The sequence below is a fragment of the Phoenix dactylifera genome, unplaced genomic scaffold, assembly GCF_009389715.1.
Source record: "Phoenix dactylifera cultivar Barhee BC4 unplaced genomic scaffold, palm_55x_up_171113_PBpolish2nd_filt_p 000854F, whole genome shotgun sequence".
NCBI classification, from domain to species: domain Eukaryota; kingdom Viridiplantae; phylum Streptophyta; class Magnoliopsida; order Arecales; family Arecaceae; genus Phoenix; species Phoenix dactylifera.
In genome coordinates this window covers 17642-41120 of record NW_024068218.1, presented here as the reverse complement: position 1 = coordinate 41120, position 23479 = coordinate 17642, and the positions used below count along the sequence as shown (strand labels likewise).

At 38.3% G+C, this 23479-nt stretch overlaps 2 protein-coding genes across 4 annotated transcripts; one reads left to right on the top strand and one right to left on the bottom strand.

Annotated features, from left to right (window-relative positions):
- Nucleotides 1-823: 823 nt before the first annotated feature.
- On the top strand, nt 824-17457 carry LOC103711308 (deSI-like protein At4g17486). 3 transcript variants are annotated; one of them, XM_017843838.3, is made up of 4 exons: nt 824-1105; nt 2203-2498; nt 11752-12039; nt 16801-17269. In XM_017843838.3, the coding sequence occupies exons 2-4, from the start codon at nt 2288-2290 to the stop codon at nt 17043-17045; spliced, it is 744 nt and encodes a 247-aa protein (XP_017699327.1). In that variant the 5' UTR covers nt 824-1105; nt 2203-2287; the 3' UTR covers nt 17046-17269. The 3 variants fall into 3 exon arrangements, with proteins under 3 accessions (XP_017699327.1, XP_008795626.1, XP_008795627.1); XM_008797404.4 differs by having other exon boundaries at nt 826-1105; nt 2284-2498; nt 16801-17457; XM_008797405.4 differs by lacking the exon at nt 824-1105 and adding an exon at nt 1205-1287 and having other exon boundaries at nt 2284-2498.
- Nucleotides 17458-18498: 1041 nt separating this feature from the next.
- LOC103711309 (homeobox-leucine zipper protein HOX12-like) lies at nt 18499-20596 on the bottom strand. Its single transcript, XM_008797406.3, has 3 exons — nt 20314-20596; nt 19117-19424; nt 18499-18998 (listed from the first exon to the last, which is right to left on the bottom strand). Exons 1-3 carry the CDS (start codon nt 20393-20395, stop codon nt 18717-18719), a joined length of 672 nt encoding a protein of 223 aa, XP_008795628.1. The 5' UTR covers nt 20396-20596; the 3' UTR covers nt 18499-18716.
- Nucleotides 20597-23479: the final 2883 nt, after the last annotated feature.

Below are 23479 nucleotides of genomic sequence, written 5' to 3'. Positions count from 1 at the left end.
CCTTTACTTTTCAGCCAGGTGGAGCCAGAAAAAGAAAGTCACGGGCGGCTCTTAGAGCCAAAATAAACGCATCAGCAGAAACTGATGAGCGCATTCGACGAGTCAAATAACGGCTATGAAAGGAATTGTTTCAGATGTTAATCTCTCGCCAAATTCATTAAAATAAATGCTATATATTTATAAACAAATCATCAAAAAATCAAATCCCAAGAATAAAAAATATAATAATTATGAAAAATTATATATTCATAATACGAAATATATAATGATAATATTGAAAGATAATTATAGCTATATGATAGGAAGAGAATCAAATTTATTTTAGCCACAATTAATGGGATGTTATATTTCGAAGATGGCCGAGCTTGTTTTTAGAAATATTGTCTTCCTAAAAATAAATAGCAATCCTGTCAATAATTGCTTTCAATGACAACCTAATAATTTGGTATACGAGCGGAGATTGTAATCCCAGCGACTTTTATCAAAATAATATATATTTTATAATTTTTGAATAATCTTGCTCCTCGATCGCTTTATTATTTTTTTAAAATATTAAATATATATTCTTTTAGACTATTAAATGATTTTTCAAAAAATCTCTAAATACATATCATTTTGTGAAAAATTGATCTAAATAGATTTGTATGTAAAATTTATATCATGCTATCATAATAATCATTACATAAAAGATATATAATCATCATTTGAAAGTTTTACTAATGATTAAATCAAAATAATGAACTAGAAGTTTTATCACCTGGAAATCATTAAACATAAAATAAAATAAAAGCGCGCCTTCTGAGAAAGCCTGTCCGTTCTTTGTACTGTAGAAAGAGAAAGCCACAGCCCTCTCTGATTGATAGAGAGAGAGAGAGAGAGAGAAGAGGTTTGCTCTTCCCCCCAAATCTTTCTCAGAGATCCCTCAACCCAACTCTCTTTCCTCGCATTTCCTTTCTTGTTTATTCCTGCTAGGAGATTTTCGACAGGACTCAGGAGTTGGGGGGGAGGGGGTTGGTGTTGGTGCTTGCTGGGTCCTGGAATGGCGGCTCCACATGTGGGTGGAGGTCGGCTTCTGAGACGCTGAGTTGGGTTTCATCCCAAGCAGGTAAGTGGCTTCTGCTGTTTCTTTTTCCCCATTTGATGCCGCGTCCTTTTAAGATTTCTTTTTCTTTTTGGTTTTTTTTTGTTCTCTATAAATTTCGGCCTTTTGGCTTCTTTGTTGGTTCTTGATAACTTTTAAATCCTCTGGATCTGCTAAAAATGTGGGAATGAGTTTGTTTGATGGGTGTATGCTTCAAATCTAGCTCTATTTTGGTTATATTTTTGTGTTTTCTTTGTATAATGTATCAAGATTTCTCTTGACTTGCAACATTCCGGGAATTATTCTGCGGAAGTAGCACAAGATGAGATCTTTCTCTCATTCTATAAAAATGTAGACAGATTTCTTCTTCGCATCTCTGTTTATTTTTTGATTTTTTTTTCCTGTCAAGAACTGGTTTCCCCTTCTCTTGGTAACGTACTTCGTTTACTCACTTCTTGAGATGTAGGCGTTCCAAAAATAAAAAGACGTGCTTTTTATTTTTTTTCCCCCTCCAAATATGCTTCACTTGTAATATTTTTGGTCGCAACTGGTTACGAGCTCGTTTCCACAATGAATCAAATTCGACAATTCTCTACTTGACTTTTCAGATTTGTTTGATTTTGGGAATTGTTTCTTCTAATTTTTAAAAGATTATTTTTTTTGATTTAGTTGGCAGAATTTAAGCGGGTCATTGCAATCTCATGATGGATTTATGGATGTTTTTATGACTAAGAAATTTGGTTGACTATCTTTGCTAGTCCTGACATGTTCTTTTGTATTTATTTCGACAAGTTCAGTGTCATCAGCTCATTCTATTTCAGGCTTTTGTGGATCTCACAATGCCGCTGTTTTTTATCTTTTTTCAGCTGTTTTTGTCCTGGATGTGTGTAGTTCTCGGTGTTGTTCATTGTCACTGTGCTCATTCATTTCAATATTACTCCATGTTATATTTTAATAAGAAAATGTTCCCAAAATGTTTTATTAGAATTATCTGATCGCAAATAAAGGATGGCTTAGTTAAGATGTTGTGAGCTCGCTGGTTCTTTTTTTGGAAATTAGGGATCTGATGCAAGGTCATAACTTCTTTCACTCCTAAACTGCATCTTTGTCTTCCTCTGCAGTCTCTTGCTGTGATTTTGCTGACTTAATTGTATATGCTGAAAAGGTGCGGAACATTGATTATTTTCTTTCTTCACTTGAAGGACCATGAAGTTCAGGTCAAAGAAGTGTTGGAAATCCATTATGCCCCTTCGCTTGGGTAGGAAATCTGCCACCCGTTTCTGTTTGTTTCCCAAGGTCCGCTCTGCCAGCCAAACACCAGGAAATGCACCAGTTTATCTGAATGTCTATGATTTGACGCCCATGAATGGCTATGTTTATTGGGCAGGCCTTGGGATTTATCACACAGGGGTTGAAGGTATGATTGGCTTAACCTTGTCTGTTTGTATCAAAGACTTATATGTAGCATGAGTTTTGAACAATTTGCTCTTCGAATGAGTTGTTTGGAGAAAATGTTGTCTATATGTATCAAATTATGTTCTGTCCTTTCAATCAACAAATCCATCAGATTTCAACCAAGGAGTTTCGCTAGCTGTACAAAAAGCTACACGACTTTGTGCAACCATATTGTGTATTATATGAGTTTTCTGAAAATGTTTTTACATCTTACTTTTAAACCTCGAATCTAAACTGGAGTTGCTTAGCAGCAATAGGTTTGTTCTGACAAACTATTGAACTGATGCCAGTGACTTTCTTCACGTACAATAGCCTAACATGTTTGCTTGCTGCTGCATCTTAGATTTATGATAGTTTTCTAATTCTGATCTTATTTTGTTTTCTTTAATCAGTAGGAAGGTGAGTATGTTGTTGGCTGTAGGAAAGCCCTGGTGATCACAGGAAAATAAAAAAATGATCAACAATATAAAATTAGTGGTCAAGTATTCAAACAAGTATGTCGTGGAAAGTTACAAACTAAAGATGTTCATAGACATATCACGATTGATAAGTCAATCAAATATTGTTAATCCTTGACATGAAGCTGCCAATATTTTGTTACCTTGCAGAACATGCCACTAAATTACCAAGAAATTGTTAATGCTAGAAATCTATTTATTCATTGTGCTTGTTTAAATTATAACATGAAAAGTTACACATGGCCGTGGACTTTGTTGAAAAGTCATGTGCATGACATGAACTATGATCTGTGTTTCATGATTCAGGGATAACGGATGACACTACTTAGCCATGCTCATGAATCACCTTACTCTTAAGGTTACTCAATGAAAGGAACACCATATACTTTCTTGTATTATGACTTACATGTAGCAATGGATGAGATAATAGCATTGGACACCCGTTAAGAAATCTTGTGGTCATCACTGTAAATTCTTTCACTAAGCTAAGGAATATGACTATATTTGGATGAAGAGGAAATTACCTATCACGCTGCAAACCCACCGCTCGGGCTTGGCTTGTGACACAGCCGCATGCTCCTAGTGTATGACGCAAGAGCATATGCAAGGCCTATAGATCTAAACCAATTACGTAACAACTGGAGATTAGAAAAAGATAAACAAACATTTCATAAATATATGTCCAAAATACAGGATTCATATACATCCAATATCAAATAAAAATCTAACTAATACTCTCTCTCTCCAAAATCTAATTAAGATATTTCATATATCTTAGCGTGATGAGGATGCAATGGCTTAAATGGGAAGAGTATACGAGGACCCATGTGGGCATCTGTTTAGTTCTACATTGGCTAGCACTGGATAGATCTTGGGTACTTATATAAGGCAAAGGAATCTAAACAATATCTTCTGGCTACCCTTTTAGATGAGGTTCTGCGCTATTACAAATGGTATCAGAGCGAAGTAGAGCCACAACTTATGTGGACTAGGCAACACTACAACACGGGCTAATTACAAGCTAATCCTAGTGTTTGTAATTGGATTTATGGTACTTGTGATTAGATTAGAATGGATTTGGACCCCTAGCATAGTGAGGATTCTATGGCTTAAAAAAAGAGAGCATGTGAGGACCCCTGTGAACGTGTGTTTAGTCTTACATTGGCTGCACACTAAGTAGATGTTGGGCACTTATACATGGCTAATAAATCCACATAATACCTTCTCGTTAGTCTTTTTAGGTGAGGTCTTGAGTTGTTATATTACCTATCAGCAAAGACAGAGATTGATGGATAATGATGTATGATTAATACAAGGACTTGAAAGATGGTAGTTTACACTTGGATGTGATGAGTAACAATATGATCCATTTCACCAAGAAATCATGAAAATGGGAGAATGTACTAGCAACTTATTTAAGAATCTTTTTGCTAGATATTTTCTCAAAAAGGATGATAAGTTGAGAGAGATCCATGCTAAATTTAGGTCAAGAGAGTAGAGGAACCTAAAACAAAGAGCATCCCTCTTGGGTCTTGACTTGGAATGCAAATAATCTTGGGCAGCTTATTTTAGTATTAATAACCCCAAGAAATTGTAGAATTTTGTTAAAGGTCTCCTCTCATTTTGTTGTTACACTGAACATAGAAGATCAATGTACATTGCTGAAATCTCTTAAATTCCAGTCATAAAAACATGACTTGGTAGAATCCCTAATAGCTTGGGATACACTGATATTGACTGAGAGAACTTAAATTTATGTTGTTAGAGCTTCTTAAATATATGATGCACAGCAAAACTAATTGCAAAAGTAAATTACTGTATTGCAAAATACTAAAATCATTCCTCTATATTATTAGGTTGGATAGGTACATTATTTTGATGGGTTAGGTTTCATTGAATGCTAACATTTTTATGTCCATCCTATACTCATAAATGGTTCTGGTCATGCTTGTGTCACATCACAGGCGATCATATCCTGGTTTGAATTTAGAAGTTGGTGTGAATTTGAACCTGACCCCGTAGAACTCTTATAGACATGTTGAATCTTATCAATTTGTCAATTTTTACTGATATTTCAGGGACACCCAATCCATTTCAGCTCAGCTGAGGATTGATGGGCCTGTGAATAGCAAACAAATGCGCCATGAAACTATGAATGAAGAATTGTTGTACCTGTAAGGCTCACAATAATCTACCAATCACCACATGTTCCTCTCTTTACCAATTATTGCCTTATAAAACCAATATCAGTAAAATAAAGGATTTAAGGTCTCTTCAGAGTTAAGTTGCAGGTCAGATAAAATGCAGAATAATGAATAGTAACCCTTGTAGGGCCTTTTCGGTCAAAATATGCGCCCGTAAGGAGTAGAGCTTAAAAACCTCTACAAAACCATGCATTGCTTTGTGGGAGCCATAGGGCCCACAGAGGCACATAGAATACCCAGTGCTTCCCTCTTTGCACTAATTAGTCAGTTTACTGGACCTTTGCAATTGATCTTGGCCTTACATGGCAAGCACCAATTAATGAATTAGCTTATAATCCCACAACATATTGTATGAGTAGCAATCAGCTTTGGCTCTTGTGACCCTTTGCACAAGACTTTGAACAAGCTTTAACTTATCACTAGAGGATGGCCGGCTCCATGAGCCTCTTGTCAACCCATAGGTGAACTTCCACAAGCTTAACAACTAAGTCCTTTGACCAACTTTAAGCCCAAATTGACTAGATGTTTCTAGTGCTCATAAGTCTTTGAACCTAAGGTTCACAAACCTCAGCTTAGCTGGTCTTGTAAAAAAATTTCCTTGGCCAAGTTTGGATTTTAGACAGTTAACTGCATATTGTTTTATGTATTTATAACTTTATGGTTTATAGCAGAGGTTGCAAGTTTCAGTTTCCAATCTTGGACTTTCTACATTTTTAGGTGATGAACAACCGAGGTATGAAATACTAAGTGGCTCAGTATGTACCTCTTGATATGTACCATACCCAAACCTCCTCAATATAAAAAGGCTTGGTTCAATACAAGCGGTCTCGATTCAGATGCAAAGAAAGTTGTTGAAAACACCTTCAAATCACACGAACTAAGGGCAGATCAAGCGGTTCGGGGGTGGATCAAGGTTGATTCATCCCAAACCAACCTTGAACGGGTACACAGTACCGACTGTACCGACGTACCGGTGGGCATCGGTACCGGTATGGTGCCGAACCAAACCGAGCCGAACCGGTACTGTACCGATGGGGCTAAAAACCAAAAAAAATTTGGAGCCGGTACAGACTGGTCGGTTTGGGCCGGTACCGGTTCGGTACGGGCCGGTACCGAAATATGTAGCTATACCGTACCGGTAGGATCCGGTACCGGCCCGTACCGACCGGTACGGCAGACCATGCTTGAACCACTCCCAAACCAAGCGGTATGCCTTAGTACCAAGGAATGCAGAACCGTTCGGATGGTTCCGCCCGTTCCGAGCCGTACCAATGGCTTATCGGTACAGTTCCGACATGGAATACGGTTCACTGCCGAAGACAGAAAAGAAGAGAGAGCGAGCGGGTGACAGAGAAGGAGCGATGGCAGACGCCGCCGCGGGGGCCGGCGGAGGCCGAGGCAATTTGCCGACTTCACTTAAAAATTCCGATTTTTTTCTGCGGCCACGACCTCCCCTTTGCGGCCTCTGCCAGTGTCCGCCGCTACTCCTCCCTCCCTCCCTCCCCCGCTCGCTCTCTCTTCCTCTTCTTCTCCGGCTCCGGTAGATTTTCTCTCTCGGTACGGGCCTGGCATGTACCGACTCGTGCTGCCGGACAACCGGTACGGTGCCCGGTATCGGCACAGTAGACCTTGTTTGGTACTGCTCCAAAAGTGGGTTAAAGGTGATTCTCTCTTGTTTTTGAAGGTGGAAACAAAAGGAAAGAAGAAAAATAAGCCGCTATATGGTCCATATAAGATAGAAAAATCTACAATCATTCTTGCACTAGTAATGCTCAAATGCCCAAAATTTGATCCAAATTGGTACAATTTGGGCATGCTTAGCTTCTGTCGAAGCCAGGGCTCAAAACTATCATAAATTTTAAATTAGTTAGCTGCTTTCAATTAATTAAAAATGTATTTTTAAAAATATTGTTAAATCACCAAAAAAGAAGATACATTGATGCATCAAAATAAATAAGTTGAATGCTATAAGAAAGTGCATTTAATAAACTTGCAATTTAAGACATGCTATAAAATTTTTGAAAATAAAAAAATTGATCATTAGATGGACAAATAAGTTAGTGCCTAGTACTGATCTGTGATTATAATATTGATCATTAGAAAGTTTTAGATGCGACTATTGTTAAATGATGTTACTTGCATTTCAATTGCTAAATTTAACACATCTTTAAAAATTAATTTAGATTGCAAGTTTTGTGATGTTATGTCATATTATGTATGTTAATAACTTTGACTACCCACAGAAAACCTTAAGTTGAGCATCTAATTTGATTATCTTATCTTATTTCTTGTAAAATTATATCATTTAGAAAAAAATGCTAAAAAAAACCTAGAGGTCAAAACAAGGTCCGCCGTACTGGTACCGGTCGGCGTACCGGTGGCGGCCCGGACCGGTACGAATCGGTCCCGTACTGATCTCGTACCGGTCCGAACCGGTCCCGTACTGATCTCGTACCGGTCCGAACCGGTCCCGTACCGATTCTCCAACAATAAACCACCGGTACCGGATTCCACGCTGATCCGGTACCGGTCCCAAGCCGGCCGTACCGGCCGGTACGGACCGGTACGGCAGATCATGGGTCAAAACAGCCATAAAAATGCTGTTTGGAGCTTATCTGTGTATGCCTATCAATTTTCTTAGTTGTTATGATCCTCAATATGACATGTCATACCCATCCTTGGTCAATAGGGTAATGGTCCTCAATATCTCAAACATTGCTACCAACCTTGTTGGCACATTTGGTCTCTTGTGGAGTTAAAAAATTTCAGTACCTTTCTTCGACATTAAATTCAGATCAGCAAGATGACTAAGTTCAACAATTCTTGAGATGAAGGCAAACTCAGGCAAGGTGGATCACTCTCGGTTTTGAAAGTCTGCGATTCTAAGAATAAGCTCTAAAATTTCTTGAATGACCATATCCTTAAATTGGAAAATATTTAGTCTTTTTTGTTCTTCTCTATCTTCTTCCACTACTTATGACTTTCCATTTAGCTTGCAAATTTGTTGCTTAGAGTGTGTTTGTTTGCCCATAAGTAGGCACACGAAGTCACTTGGGTATATAGGAAGTCACTTTCGGGTGTTTGATTATCTCGAATTGGCCTAAAGTAACCTGAAGTGAGTTCCCAATATGAGAGGAACAATGCTCAAAAGCCTGGGTCACCGAAGTCACTTTGGCAAAGTGAGTTCCCATCCATCCACTTACGTGCAACCAAACATGCCTTTATTTAAGGTATTCCCTTATTTAAGCCATGTGATGAGATTATTTACATAACGAATTTCTTGACTTCGTCTTCTCTACTTCTATAGAAAAGCTCAACTAATTGATCCTCAGAATTTGAGAGGAGCTATTGATGAATTTCTTAGTACTGGGGAAGTCAAGAACCTTTAAAAGAAAAGAAAATCTCTCACCTGTCTTGTGGAAATGACATAAATAATCTATAAACCCTCCAAAATGTTCGAAATATTTTCGAAGGGGTGAATCTTTATCCAGTAGCAGTAAGTTGAAAATAATGTAAATCAACAATATGGACTCACTAATTTAATTCTCTACTGTGGCATTACATTCCTTCAGAAGCCCTACTTTAAAGACTTGGACACCCTTTTTAGCAAAAGAAAAAAAAAAGACTTGGACACCCTTTTTAGCAAAAGAAAAAAAAGGACTTGGACACCCTTTTGAGCCCTAGTCACCATAACCAAATAATGAGCCAACGTCACATGGGACATCTATTCTAAGTATCAAATATATGAGATCATAGTGGTTAGAAGATGGAAACTTGAATGAGTTGCTAATTTAAGACTAATTGGGGACCGTAGGTTTGTATAGCTTTTAAATTCTCTATAGCGATTCTCTCCAATTAGTTGTGGTAGATGGGCCAGCCAATTGACAAGGTGGTGATCTTGTAAGTATTAAATTACTATGTTGTTTTCACAGTTGACTTAACTAGGCAGCCTAGGCTTGAGCATCTGCCAAGCTGGGCCAGTTTCAGGTGAGGCTAGGTTTTGATATCAAGATAAAGTTATCAAATTTGAGCCTAGCTTAGGTTGACCTTGTGCTTAAAAACTAGAGTCTAGCTTGGCAAAATAGTAAATTTTTGGACCTGAGCCTGACCCAACTAGCTCGGTAGGAATGGCTGTCTCATGCTTGGCTGCCCAACAATCTGATCAAATCGACCCATCCCCATCGAACTGGTGGAAGGGGAAGAGAGGGGAGGAGTAAGGAATAAAGAGAGGAGGATAGTTGGAGGAGGGAAAGAGAGAGAGAGGAGGGTGGGCATAGTGGAAGGGGGCAATAGAGAGGGAGGGAGCGGATGGAGGGGGACTGCAGATGGAGGCGGAGAAGAGGGGGCAGCGGGAAAGAGAAGGGAGAGATTTATGAAGCACGGACCTGGATATGGAATATGGATACGACACAATATGGATATGCCAGTATGGCAAATCTTGAAAAGTAGGATAAGGTACTGCTAAAATACATCAATATATATATATATATATATATATATATATATATATATAAGTATACATAAATACATATTAACTTTTAGAAACTCATCGTTAGTTATTATTATTCCATAGACCATCCATACTTTATATTTTAATTGTAATATCAATAGACTACAAAATTGAGCCTCTCCCTCATTTTTGGAGGTGTGGGGGAAGTATCTAAAGTGTTTGGGAAGTATCCGGACCAAGGTCCGCCGTACTGGCACCGGTCAGCATACCGGTGGCGGCCCGGACCGGTACGAACCGGTTCCGTACCGGTCCTTCAACAATAAACTACCGGTACCGGATTCCACGCTGATCCGGTACCGGTCTTAGGCCGGACCGGTACGTACCGGCCTGTACCGGCTGGTACGGACCGGTACAGCAGATCTTGATCCGGACTATCTTTTTTATTTTGTAAAGATACTTAACACATGTATCGAACATGTAACCGAGAAGTATTTAATGAGTATTAGTATCCGATACGAGTATGTGTGCAAGGTATGCACATAGCATGTGATTTGAAGTACTTTTGCTTCCTAGAAGAGATTTTAGGTTTCTCTACCATCCCCTCTTCATTCCTATTTTTGTCTATGTTCAATTTCTTTAAAAATATAATATTTTAAATATGATTTTAATATATATGTTAAATTTTTCAGGTTGGGCTGGGCTAAAATCTGGCAAGCCCGAGCTTGGCTGATTTTAGTCGGGCCTAGAAAACGAAAGCCCGACTCGGCTCAGGCCGAAATCTTGGCCCAAGCCCAGCAAAAATTGGGCCGAACTGCCTGGGCCAAGCTGATTTGCACAAGTCTAGAGACAACCATCATATCAAAAAGCTTGTAGTCTTGGTTCATGTAGGATAATGCTGAATTGAAATATTTTTAGGATTTTCACTTAAGATGGTCTATTGAAGCTGATTGGAATTTGTTTAGTAGTCATAGTTTGACAAGGTGTTCTCTTTACTTAGCAAGTTCGATTTTTTATTTTCCTTACTATAAAGAAGTCCTAGGAAAATTCTTATTGGAGTTGTGTTAATTGGTATTTCTAATGTACTAAGTGTTAAGGTTAGTTCAGGCAAACCTTCAGAACAAGTTAAGTTGGATGTTCATTTGGTTTCTAATTGCTCAAATCATAGAAATTCTCTTACTTTTTTTGTGAAGGAAAAGGATCATGCTGTTGAATTTATTTGAAGTAAAAAAGAAGGGAACTTTAAGTTTGTAGAGTGGGCTTCATTCCAATTGTTAAAGCAATTCCGAAGCATATGAAAGTTCTAATTGGCAGATTATTCAGTCTTCCACAGTAAATCCCTGACTGCATGCAGGTGCATGTATGATTTGCGTGAATACATATTTATTTTTCCACAATATTGAAAGAGAAAATAGCAGCTGCAAGCAAAGCAACATGAACACCCAAGCAAATAATTGCAAAGGAGAAGTAACTATTACATGAAGAATTCCAAAACTAAGAAAAAGGTAGAGAAACTCTATCCTCATTTTCCAAGCAAGGACACCAATCAGGCTTAGTGTCCCCCAGTTTAGGGGAAGTCGAATGCACATCAAGCAAAAATGTGATTTATTCCAGCATATGCTTTAGATATGTTAAATACATTTAGGATCCATTTGTTTCAACATGTCTAAAGAATTAATAGAAGTAGGTTTCTTGGAAGTCAGTTCAAAATGCATAGCTCTTGGATTCTTGTTGTAATAGAAAGTAGGTTTCAGGCAAACATGTGATTTTTTGCAGAAGCAAAAGATATAATGGGACAGATTAAATGCTAATCTGTTGGATTCTAATTGTAATATTAAAATAAACCATGAAATTATGCAGAATTATCACTAAATTCTTTCAACATTTTACATTCAATAAAAGATGTACATATTTCATGATTTTGATCTTCTGTTATGATTAACCGGTTATGACAATCTGCAAAAAGGTGCCTATGTTACTTATTTAACTCTCATCTCTGTAAATTTGTTCATATCTTAGAATTTTTTTCCCACCAACATGATTAAATTCATTTTCATCTGACAAAGAATATTTTACATTTTTAATGCTCTATTAATGTACTTGCAGTTTATGGTGTGGAATATGCATTCGGGGCACATGACTATCCAACAAGTGGGGTCTTTGAAGTTGAGCCTCGGCAATGCCCAGGCTTCAGGTTTAGAAAATCAATATTCATGGGTACAACCTGCTTAGACCCGATGCAGGTTAGAGAGTTTATGGAGCTTCATTCTGTAAACTACCATGGAGATACGTACCATTTGATTGTTAAGAACTGCAACCATTTTTGCAAGGATGTTTGTTATAAGTTGACTGGTAACAAAATTCCAAAATGGGTGAACAGACTTGCCAGGATAGGTATGCTTATTTTAATCTACATCATGCATTATATAGTTTAGGTGAATTATGAATATGTTCTTATGTCGTGGGCTTTTTTAGTATTAGTAATTCTACACTTCAAACATGCCTCTTGTGCATCTGGGATTATTGTTGGTTGCTTTAGTGATGTCTCAGAATCACCTTATGCATAGATTTATACTGTCCTTACTAATTCACTTGTCTTTGACACTTAATTCCTGTTAATGGAATGTTGCTGCAGGGCTTATTGTTCATTGGCCAACCAACACTAGCCATTTCCCACCATGTGCTCCCAAGTATCGTTGATATTTGATTTTTCCTTTTTTGTTTTTTTTGTTTTTTTGTGCTTTTTTTTTGGGGGGGGGGGGCATGGAGCAATGAGGTTGGTTTTTCCTCATCGCTCAGAATTACTATGTACTTTTTATACGCATGCAAAAACCTTTTCTCAAGTATCTAGCCAAAATAACAGCCCACTGCCAGCCTTTCCAGAGATCAAACACTTATCCAAGTGCTTAATGTTCTAGTTTAAATGATGTATGGATGATCAGCCACCATGTCTTATAGTTTCTTCTTCAAGAAGGGATGATTTTGATAATTACTTATCATCCAGGTTTATCAGAGTGGATTTTTTTTATTGAGGTCTTTGTTTTGCTTTTGCCCCTGAACAGCTTCTCTGTTTTGTGGGGATTCTTTCTTTAAGATTTATGACTTGCTTATCCACTTAGGACCAAAAAACTAACAAGAATCTCAAGCAACTGACTTATTGGATATAGTTGTTAAATTTTCCTAGCTATTATTTCTTTCTAATGTGGCTCGACGGGTTCTCCTTTAAAAACTAAATATGGCTTTCCTTCAGTTTGTAAAGCTGCTTTTTCATCTTACCAAAATCAACCAACCTTCTAAATGCAACACTCAATGCAAACTTCTGTTGTTAAAGTGGCTTCTTGGACTTATCAAAATATAAAACCTATTAGTATTTGTGCAGAATATATGGTTGGAGTAGACTTCAGTTCTTATAAGATGGGCTAAACTGAAGGTCTTTCAAGATCAGCTTGTGACTGGTCGCATTATATATCTTACATCTCTATATAACATAGAATATGTAGAAGCTCTTGAGTTCACATTCCGCTGGTACTAGGAAGATGACAAATATTTTCACGTGGTGAGAAGGGAGAACTGGTTTGCAGCTCTAAATATCCAGCACTTTCAGTCTCATATCAGTTGTAGCTGATAGTGATATGTGATGAAGAATAACAAATAAAAACCTTGCCTTGTTCCATAAGACATTATGTTGCAATCAGCATTGTGTCATGAATGATCTGAACTCAATTATATCTATGCCAATTGCTGAGTGTTGCATGCGCAAGATAAATGAAGGTCCCATCTCCAACCTGAAAAAGCCACTTCTTAAGGCCTGTTTGGCATCATTCTAGTTTTTGTTTATCTACCAATTAGTGAAATACTGCCTGAAGATTGACGTTGAAGATAGTATTTGAACAAAACTTCTGCTATGGCTTGCTTTTAGTTTTCACTCTTTTTCAAAAGCAATAATTCTTTTGCTACCAAATATTCTAAATATTTTAGAAACAATTTCAAAAAAATGAAAGGGTTTCGTCACAGAATTTGTTCACTCTAGCTTATTTTTCTTCTTGGTCTTTTGAAAATGAAAACAGAATAAAAGCAATACCAAATGAGTCCCTTACTTTTTCAAATGCAAATAGTTGTGCTTCTCTTTCACAGTTATTGATCTTAATTCATTGCTAGCAAAGTTCCTTGCCTTAAATACTCTAGTAATTTAAAATTTGTACATGATGTATTTTTGCAACCAAAGAGGTATATTGATGAACGCTGCTCGTGTTACATAGTAACGAATATAAGTTTTGGAATTCACCTAGGTTATGGGCAAGATTCAACTGATTTGAAAAGAAAAAAAGGTTGAGGGACAGTATAAAAATTCTCTTTTTATGAATTCATCATAAAAGTAGGCATCAATCATTTTCACTTTTAAAAATAAATGCCATTGCATAAAGAATGTCTATCTCATATAAAAATAATTGTCATTTCTTAAGTTTAAGAATTATCAACTACAGATTGAACTCCTTAAATGTTGTAAGAAGGGAAAATGACATGAATCTTTTGATCTCCTTTTGACGATTTTGCTGGTTGTTATTTAGTAAATTTGGGTGGGCTTATTTTCCGAAGCTTTGAAAAATTGTGTCCTAGAACTTGGTTTTGGAGCTCATTCTTATCCTCCCAAAGTATCTCTTTGAGGGTGCAGCCAGCAACTAACAAATATTTTCACGGCATTATAATAACCTAGGACCTTACCCAAATACTAGCTAGAAGGTATTATTTCAGCTCCTTGATCCTGTATAAGTATCCAAGATCTATTCAATGCATATATGATGTGAGACTAAATATATGCTTGCATGGGTCCTCGCATACTCCTCCCGATTAAGCTCTGGCTTCCTTGCCAAGCTAAAAGGTCCAAATTCATTCAAATTCAATCACAAACACCACAATCAGCCTATGATCAACCTGAATAGGCTCATGCTGCTGTGACTAAACACATGTTTGCACGGGTATTATTTTAGGTTTCTTGGCCCTGTATAAGTACTCAATAACTATCCAGTGCATAGCCGATGCGAGACTAAACACATGTTTGCACGGGTCCTCATTTATATAGAATGGATCCAGAAATTATATGCCAAGAAGCAATTGTTTAGAGCTCAAGATATTTTAGCACAAAATAAGTAGCATATTTAAGTTACTTTGTCTTCAACACTCTCATTAGCTGGAGTTTCAGATGTTTCCCTTCCTCAACAAACTCTTGGCTTTTGCATTTGGTTTTATGAGTTTAGAGGATCTATGTGGGCCTCGTGGGTTTTAAGAGAGTCATGTTGATAGTTTTTTGCTTGAAATAAATTTTTATGTCCTTTTATATTGGTGGTGTCCAAGGTCCGCCGTACCGGTACCGGTCGGCGTACCGGTGGCCGGCCGGACCGGTACGGTACGGTCCGGTACGTACCGGCCGGTACCGGTACGGTACGCGGTGGTTTCAAAAATCGTACCGGTGCGAACCGGCCGGTACGGGCCCGTACCGGCCGGTTCGGATAAAAACCGGGAAATACCGGTTTTTTTGCCGTTCCGGTACCGGTCTAGGACCGGACCGGTACGTACCGGCCGGTACGGGCTGGTACGGCATTCCATGGTGGTGTCTATCAATGATGCTAATGTTACTGGACTTATGAACTTTGAATTAGTGTAGTAAAGGATCATGTCAGACGACTTTCTGAAGAAAACGAGCCTACTCAGCCATACCATTTCTTTAACACTGAAGTTGCCCATGGGAAAACTGATGTAAGCCTTTCCTGAAGGGAGAAGTGCGTGACTGGTTCTCTAGCTGAAACTGAGATGCTGAAACCAGACACTTCCATAACTGTAATTTGCTCAATGAGAAAATATCTTAAGATTTGAGAATATATTGGAGGCTAGTAAGGACACTTATCTATTTGACTATTATTCATCCAGCTTTTACCATTGACATGATTGTGGTCGGTCAGTTCTTGAGTTCTTCTAGTAACCTCCATGGAATCTGTGTTGTATTATGGAGATAGTCAAAAGTACTCTAGGCTAGGGTTCCATGGCAAAGAGAAATTGTCATTTTGAAATTGAGAGATTTTTATCTAGACTGGGTTAGTTCATCCACAGATTGACTATATATATATATATACATATATTGGAGGGATTCTTATCACCTACAGAAATGTGAAACAAGATCAAGTACCAAACCAGAATAGAAGACTACATGCAAGTTGAAGTGGCTGAGACATTCATACACTAATTGGGCTTTTATAGGGAGAAAAGTCTGAAAATATTTTCTGATTATCAAGCAGCAACTGCTGTAGTTAAGTAATCCTTTAATGATAGGATGAGACGTGAAAGCTGATTGTCATTTAATTCACAATTTTGTATTACATGAGAAGAGTATCTTCATGCATGAAATTTGAACATAAATCAAAATATGATTTCTTGGATACCCCTAAAATTCACAAGCATCCATGTAAACGTTCTGACATATGATTCCTTGGTCATTTTTGGGAAATTCATTACATTAATTATTTAATCAAGGAAGAATATCTACTAAATAGAGCTCGGCCGGGCCAATCATTGCACCACATCTTGTTCTAGATATAATGATCATCTAAAGAGTATTCAACAGGCTTCTTAGCAATGACTAAAATGAAAGGGACAGTGTGTGTATTAAACCTGAGGCATATGGTCTTCTTTTCAAGTCTCCAAAAGGTGCAACAAATTTCTATAAGGATTTATGGGTATCTTGTGCCCCATGATTCTAAATAGACTTCAGTATATTGGATAAGGAATACTGCCATAGCTTCAAAGACGTGGCAATGAAGCAACACCCTAGGCATCTTTTCACTTCATCTAAATTAGTAGCCTTTGTCAATAACATGATGAATGGTTGTAAAGCATACAAATAACAATTGGCTGCAACTTGGTCAGATGAAGCTAGGAAATTTGATCATATAATTTCTTCCTCTAAATTGATAAGATAATCAAAGTGTGAAAGCAGCTTTTCTTGCATAGTCTTAGTTTTCAACTCTGTGATTAGCAACCACTGGGCAGCATATCAATCATGCCACTACATGTTTTTGGTATCATTTCCATTTATCCTGGAACCTATCATTCGTTTATTGCCTTCCATTATACATCGATATAACTATGCTCTTTCTTCTGCAGGCGCCCTCTGCAACTGCTTACTGCCTGGGGCCCTTAAGATTTCTGCTGTTCGTCATGATCCAGATTCCCAAGCCGTGGATGGCGAGAAAACGAGGCTGAGAAGTGCCTTCAGTTGCCTATCTTCAATCTCTATGTGTCAGAGGCAGTTGTCAGCATCCTCTCTTTTCTTGCCCTCTCCCCTAAAAGGGTGCCTTCCCCCATGGGAGTTTAAAAGGTCTGGCGCCATCCTGTTGAAGCAGAGGTAACAGAAGTTCCATGTTGCTGATTGTTTCCAACAACAATCACCGAATGTGTATCAGACACCTTTTTCCAGTAGAAAAGCTTTGATGAGTTTGTGAGCTCTAGTATGAAATTATGGCAATACGAAACAAGATTTCCAGAAAAATTGCCACTGGGAAGAGCTATGGCAAAATGTTGTTTGATGTTTCACATGGACAGTATTTTAGTTTTTGTGTGATTTTGTTGTTTAGGCTGGTGTACTGAGTGGCGACTGTCTTCCGTAGCTCTGTATTTGTCTGATGATTTTTCTTTTGCAATGCTGTCATTTTGTCATGGCAGGGGTGGTAACCCATATATGACATAACTGTTGTTCCCATTTCCCTGAAATACTAATGCTTGGTGATCTCTCTTGTGTTGTCCTTCTGTAGCTCGGTGTTCTACTGATGTATTTAACTCTCTGAGATGCTCTGATGTCATCGTACCAGGGACGGATACCGGCTGTATGGTATGAACTACTATTTATAATTTTTTCCTCGGATTCTATTAATTTGATGAGCTCTGTCTTGTGATTCGAATTACCCTTTCAATTTTGCATTGTGCATGCATTTGTGAATATCCAGCATTGTAATTTGAATTACAGTTTACATTTTGCATTGTGCATGCACTGGTGTGAGCTGTCTTGGCCAAAGTGGAGGTTGGATATGGTGAATTTAGTAGTCCCTCATGCCTTCTAAAGGTGGGTCTGGATAAGGGTGAGCTTTGAGATCCCTCGTTCCTTCCAAGGGGAGTAAAGATAAAAAAAGAATGGAACTAAAAGAAGACTTGAGTGTATGATGTCCACAATGCGATGCAGAGCATGTGGCCCTTCGTTCACAGATCTGCACGGAGGAAGGACTATGGTAGTTTGGAGGGTAGGAGAATAGGTGGAAAATAGTAGGGGGGATGGCTTAGGAAAAGAACAAAAGAGAGTAATGATAGAGCAGGACATGGATACATGTCACCTCATTGATGGACACCATGACTTGTGTGTTGTTGCTTGTTAGAAGAAAGCAGCATCCATCGGCCAGCTTTTGATTGTACCATGGTCTCTTTCAATCTCTCTCCTTGGAGATTCTTGGCATTTCATAATGACCTCAAGCATCTCTTTTGTCCCTCAGCAGGTCAAATCAGGACATCACCAAGCTAAATTTGATAGATGGAGATGGTTCCATTAGAACTGATGTTACCCATGTTGGTAACATGTTAAGTGGCTAATTTGGATATCATTAGTTTGATTTGAAAGTTGATTAGAGCAATGCCAGGAAAAAACGCACCCAGCTTTCTTAATATGAGCTGCAGCTTGGAAGCAATGGCATTACAAGACAAACAACCTACTTGGTCTTGCGGATTTAAAACATGGCCAGTGGAGGATTACACAGAGCTTCGGTCTCATAAGCTGCCAGCTTCGAATTTCCAAATTCGAGAGCAAGGGTAAACAACTATATACAATACTTTTTTTCTTTTAAATCATTTTCTAAATACTACAACTAAAGTTACATTAGGAGCAAACAATTACATTAAACTAGAAACTTACTTCCACTAATTACAAGCTCCATGACTCGAGATGGATTATATTAGGGAAAATACTATAACTAGGTAAGGTGACATCATTTACATGGATAAATCACATAAATCATGACAGCACTAATAATGGTATTTTACAATATTCCATACAGATTACCCCAGTCCATGTAGTTATTAAAGTTATACTCTGGTATGTACATGAGGTCAACTTCTCCATCCACTCCAAATTCTCCAACCAGAGGATGGTAAGTGACCGTCGAGAAGGACGACGTGGGGCTGCCACCACTCTCGCCGCCGCTGCTGCCTCCGCCGCCGCCGCTGCCGCCTCCACCACCGCCAGAAGCTCCATTCGCTGCTCCGGAGAGCTTCCTTACAGACTCCTCAGCCTCCGAAAGCTTCTTCTTCAGTTTCAGAACCTACCAACAAAAACACTTGGTTATCTTATCTGAAATGGCATCTATCCATGATAGGATCCTCGGATATACTAACTAAACCAGCTCCGGTATCATGGTAGAGTGAAGCATGCATGCAGACCTCGTTCTCGAGGTGGCATTTCTCGACGATGATGGCATCGTGGGCCGACTTGAGCTTGAGGTACTCCTGCTCGATCTGCTTGCTCTTGTGCCTTGCCCTTCGATTCTGAAACCAAACGGCGACCTGCTTCGGGTCGAGGCCGAGCTCACTGGCGAGGTGCACCTTCCTCCCTGACTCCAATTTTCTCTCCTTTCCGAAGCTCATCTCCAAGAACTTAACCTGCGCATCAGTTAGCCTCCTCTTCTTCGCCTCTTCTCCTGCACCATCCAGCTTCGGCTTCCTCCTCCTTCGACGCGTTCTTGTCTCCCCTGAGCATATATAACAAGGAATACCACGCTTAGCTCTTTACAAGATGGCTCAAGCTAGCCCTAGCTCGCAGCACTAAAGATATATATTCTTATATATATATATATTATGGAATAACACTAAACACTAATGAAACTTCTCCCGCACTCAAAGCTAATCTGATTAAAACGAAGCCATTATAGTTGCGTTACGTGGATGTCCATTTATATCTTTGAAGGATTCATTAAACCGCAAGCTCTCTCTGTGTGTGTGTGTGTGTGTGTGTACGTGTGTGAAAGCATGGAAATCCACCTTATATTTTAATGATGTATGAAATGGGATAAGAACTAATAAACAAAGACAAAAGAAGAGGGAAGGGGGTGAGGGGAAGGAGGAAGAGCAGCTAAGAGAAGCTGCACAAAACTCCACCTGATGGCTGGACAAAACTCACCTGAAGAAAAACTATAAAAAAGGAAAAAGACTATAAACAGCAAAAACTAGAAAGAAGGGTCAACCAACAAAGGAGAGCAAATCGAAAGAAAAGACGATCCTATAATATCATCAAGAACTCTCTATTAACAAGCAAGACTCCCATTCAGAACTGATTAAAGAGATATACTAAAACTTGTTTTCTTACATTTGGTTAGAACTAAAGTCTCCACTTGGATCATTTTTATCGTCGATATATATATCTCCATTTGTAACAATAAATTTGTTTCACCACAAGAACTATATCTTTCTATGACATTTTCTGTTTAATCCACACAATCTTTTCTAAGCTTAAAACTGCGCTATATGATTATGCTGATGATGGACCACAAACTTACTCCTAACATTCAATTACTCATTGCATGTTCAAAAATGTATGGTCACAAAGAAAAGCTCAATAATGGAAACTAAAAGTGGACTAACCTTCTGTCCTTTGGGAGCACGCACCAAAGTTCATGAGATAGGAGAGCTCTTCTTCCACTTGGCTTGGGATGGCCTTGGTCATATTCACTGCAGGAAAGCTTCAAACTTTCCTTTGGTTCTATCCTCTTTCGGGCTTGAGAACTAATAGTCTTCTCTCTACCCTCGGTCACTAGTACTAGACTAGTCCCTTTAGACCAAGAAAGGAGCCTTTGCCTTTTGATTGTAAGATTGGAGCTTGTAGGGGGTGGCAAGGAGAGAGAGGGAGGGAGGGAGGGGGTTTAGGCGTTTTAGTGTGGTGAGGGTCTCGAGGTAGTATTTATAGGGCCAAGAGGACACTAGTGCCCCTCAAGGGTGGTTAAAACCATGGTAGTGCCATGGCCACAAACATAGAGAGACGTATCTTCTTTGCTCAACTTGGGAGAGTGAATGATCTCCATTTTGTTCAGCTCCTCAGTACTCCAAGTCACTTCACCCTTGAGGACACGTGTCGTGTAGGAAGCTGTGGGATGAGGAGGTTATTTTGGGAAGAAGGGGCATTGTGGGAAGGAAATGAGGTGAGGCTCGGCAACGCAAGGCCATTCTTGGCCCGCCAGGCTGTAAGCCACCATTGTCGAGTTTGCATGGGGGGAGAGAGAGAGAGAGAGATTATCTTTGTTTTTTTCCCAAAACGGGCTCGGATCCCAAGCGTGGCCACCTTAAACGACGTTGCACGGGCCGGAGGCTTTTCTCCTGTTCATCCTCGTGGGAGGGAGGGCCCCGTCTTCCCTCAGTTGGAGGGGCGCCGGCTCGGCGGCTCTCTTCTCTCAGCTCAGAAGTTGATGAGTGACCCTGTATCTTGCTTTGTAGTAAAATATACGTGCGATGCATGTAATTATGTGGGACCAAGAGCATTTGGATTCGAAACACACATAAGCCTCTTTTATGATAAACATGAGCTTGGATTAAGTAATATTAGATCAATGTGGGTTACCTAAAAGTATGTCAATACATTACTTTTTGTGGTATAGCAACTATTTTTTTTTTGTTATATGAACTTTGTTTAACTATATTTTTACAAGATATCAGTTAACAATGGAGATATAAGCATAGGCAATGTATCCATGGGCTCAAAACAGTTAGATTATTTTCTTGGCTTCGTATATTAGAGTTTAAACAAGTTGTTTTGTGGTATTATAATCACAAGTGGCGATAGCAATACATGCTTGATAGTATTTATAGAATTAAGCCATTGGAACTCAATCCATCAAATTGGTTTCTTCTTTCTAAAAATAAAATGTTATAATTAATTTAAATTCAGTATATTTTGATCTTTTAAAAATAATGAAGAATACATAGATACCATAAATTCAATAATAATAATTACCTCAAAATCAAATAGAAGAATGATATTGCTAAAATAGTTATCTAATATTCTAATTTAATCGAGATAAGATCTTAACTAAAGAAAAAATGACAATGCAACTTGGCTTTTTTTTTTTTGACTTGCCAATTCAATAAAGTCATGAAAGATTGGACAAGTCTTAGATGGGTTTTGCTCATTTTAAGTGTACTTCTAAATATATGAAATTGCATAAGTATCTTCACAAAGTTAATATTTATATGTATGCACTTATAAACTTTTCTTTTTGCATATCTATCGGTGAAGATTATTTCAATTATTTTAATTTTAAACCGCTTATTTTTTAACGATGCTGATGGTATGGGTACATATGCACAAAAAAGAAGAAGAATATACATGAAAAATAAGTATTTTATGCGTGTATAAGTAAATAATAACTTTGCAAGAGTATTCATGTAGTTTTCTATATTTAAGAGGATATACTTACAAAAAATAAAAAAAATATTTGATTAGTAAGCATAAATATAGCAACGTCCTTATAGAATTCTCCTAAAATATAGAATTTTGCATGAAAATGAAAATTTTCAGACCTCATTATGCTATACAATAATGGGGTTTAATTGATAGACTTAAACAAAACATATGAAAAGCGAGAAAATTGACCCAAAGGACAACAAGCTTAAAAATTTTTGTTTTTTTACAAGCCTTCATAAACCATGGTAAATGATTTACTTTCGAAGCAACATACAAACAATAACATAATAACAATGCAGCATCGTTTTATTTGTATTATGTTCATCCAACAAATCGACAAAATTGTGATACACAAAGCAAACAAATTATATATCTCGTACAACTAAATGTCTAAATACAGTAGCCTGCATCTTCCCTAATGACATCAGCTTATCACATTTGCCCAAAGATGGCAAACAAAAATTGCTAATATTAGTGCAACCAAGACACTCAATTACCATACAATCATATAAGATAATGACTAGTAGTAATCCTTGGAATTCAAAAGTTAAGACTGGTAGCCACCAGCCAAGCTGTGGCTTAGTAGTTGGTGGGGAGGATTCAAGGAAGGAAAGGACACTTTGTAGGACAGAGCGTGGGCACATGGGGCGCACCCAGAGGCCTTAACACGCGTCGCCAAGCCTGGGAGCCCCAAGGAGGGGGGGACCAAAGACCCTATCATCCCACGTGTCGACTCCTCGTGTGCCCAAATATGTCAGAGCCTGTCCTCCAATCAGCCCAATCCCATGGGACCCACCGCTCCTACCCTTTCACATCACATCAAAGTTGGCTGCCACTTGTTCTCTCTGAGTTCACATGCTCCTCTCAAAACGTCACCCTCTATACTTCACCCCCTCCCTGCAGCGAGAGTTAAAGGAAGGCAAAGGCTTGGTTGTCTGCGGGAAGGACAGAGTTATCCTCATTTTTTCAGTACATAAAGCGATCCTACTTTGTTAGGATGTGATTCAGTCTTCTATAAAACAAAAGAGCAGGACAACGTGTTTCCAGCTTAGTTAGGCTCGTGGTTAGTTTGGTCGACTTGGGCTCAGCTTGGAAATGGGATAGGAAAGCTAGGAATAAACTGTGGTTATCCTCGATGGTATATTTAATTCTAGAATAAAGTAGGACGAGTATATTTTGTTGTTTTGATTAATTTTTTTTATTTTTAATTCAATAAATTGGGTAAAAATAGATCGGATAATATCCGTTTCGAATCTGTTTTCATATCTGAATCTAGCCGAATATGGATAAAAATTTGAGCATCTGACTAACATTCTTATCTATATGTATATCTGTCAAAGAAAAAATGATATA

What these genes read in the sequence shown, in the direction of transcription:
- LOC103711308 (XM_008797404.4), top strand. Translation starts at nt 2,288, where the DNA reads ATGAAGTTCAGGTCAAAGAAGTGTTGGAAATCCATTATGCCCCTTCGC. An exon ending in TTATCACACAGGGGTTGAAG is followed by an intron (nt 2,499 to 11,751) that starts GTATGATTGGCT and finishes ATGTACTTGCAG; the next exon opens with TTTATGGTGTGGAATATGCA. An exon ending in GAACAGACTTGCCAGGATAG is followed by an intron (nt 12,040 to 16,800) that starts GTATGCTTATTT and finishes TTTCTTCTGCAG; the next exon opens with GCGCCCTCTGCAACTGCTTA.
- LOC103711309 (XM_008797406.3), bottom strand. Translation starts at nt 20,395, where the DNA reads ATGACCAAGGCCATCCCAAGCCAAGTGGAAGAAGAGCTCTCCTATCTC. An exon ending in GTGCTCCCAAAGGACAGAAG is followed by an intron (nt 19,425 to 20,313) that starts GTTAGTCCACTT and finishes ATATATGCTCAG; the next exon opens with GGGAGACAAGAACGCGTCGA. An exon ending in AATGCCACCTCGAGAACGAG is followed by an intron (nt 18,999 to 19,116) that starts GTCTGCATGCAT and finishes TTTTGTTGGTAG; the next exon opens with GTTCTGAAACTGAAGAAGAA.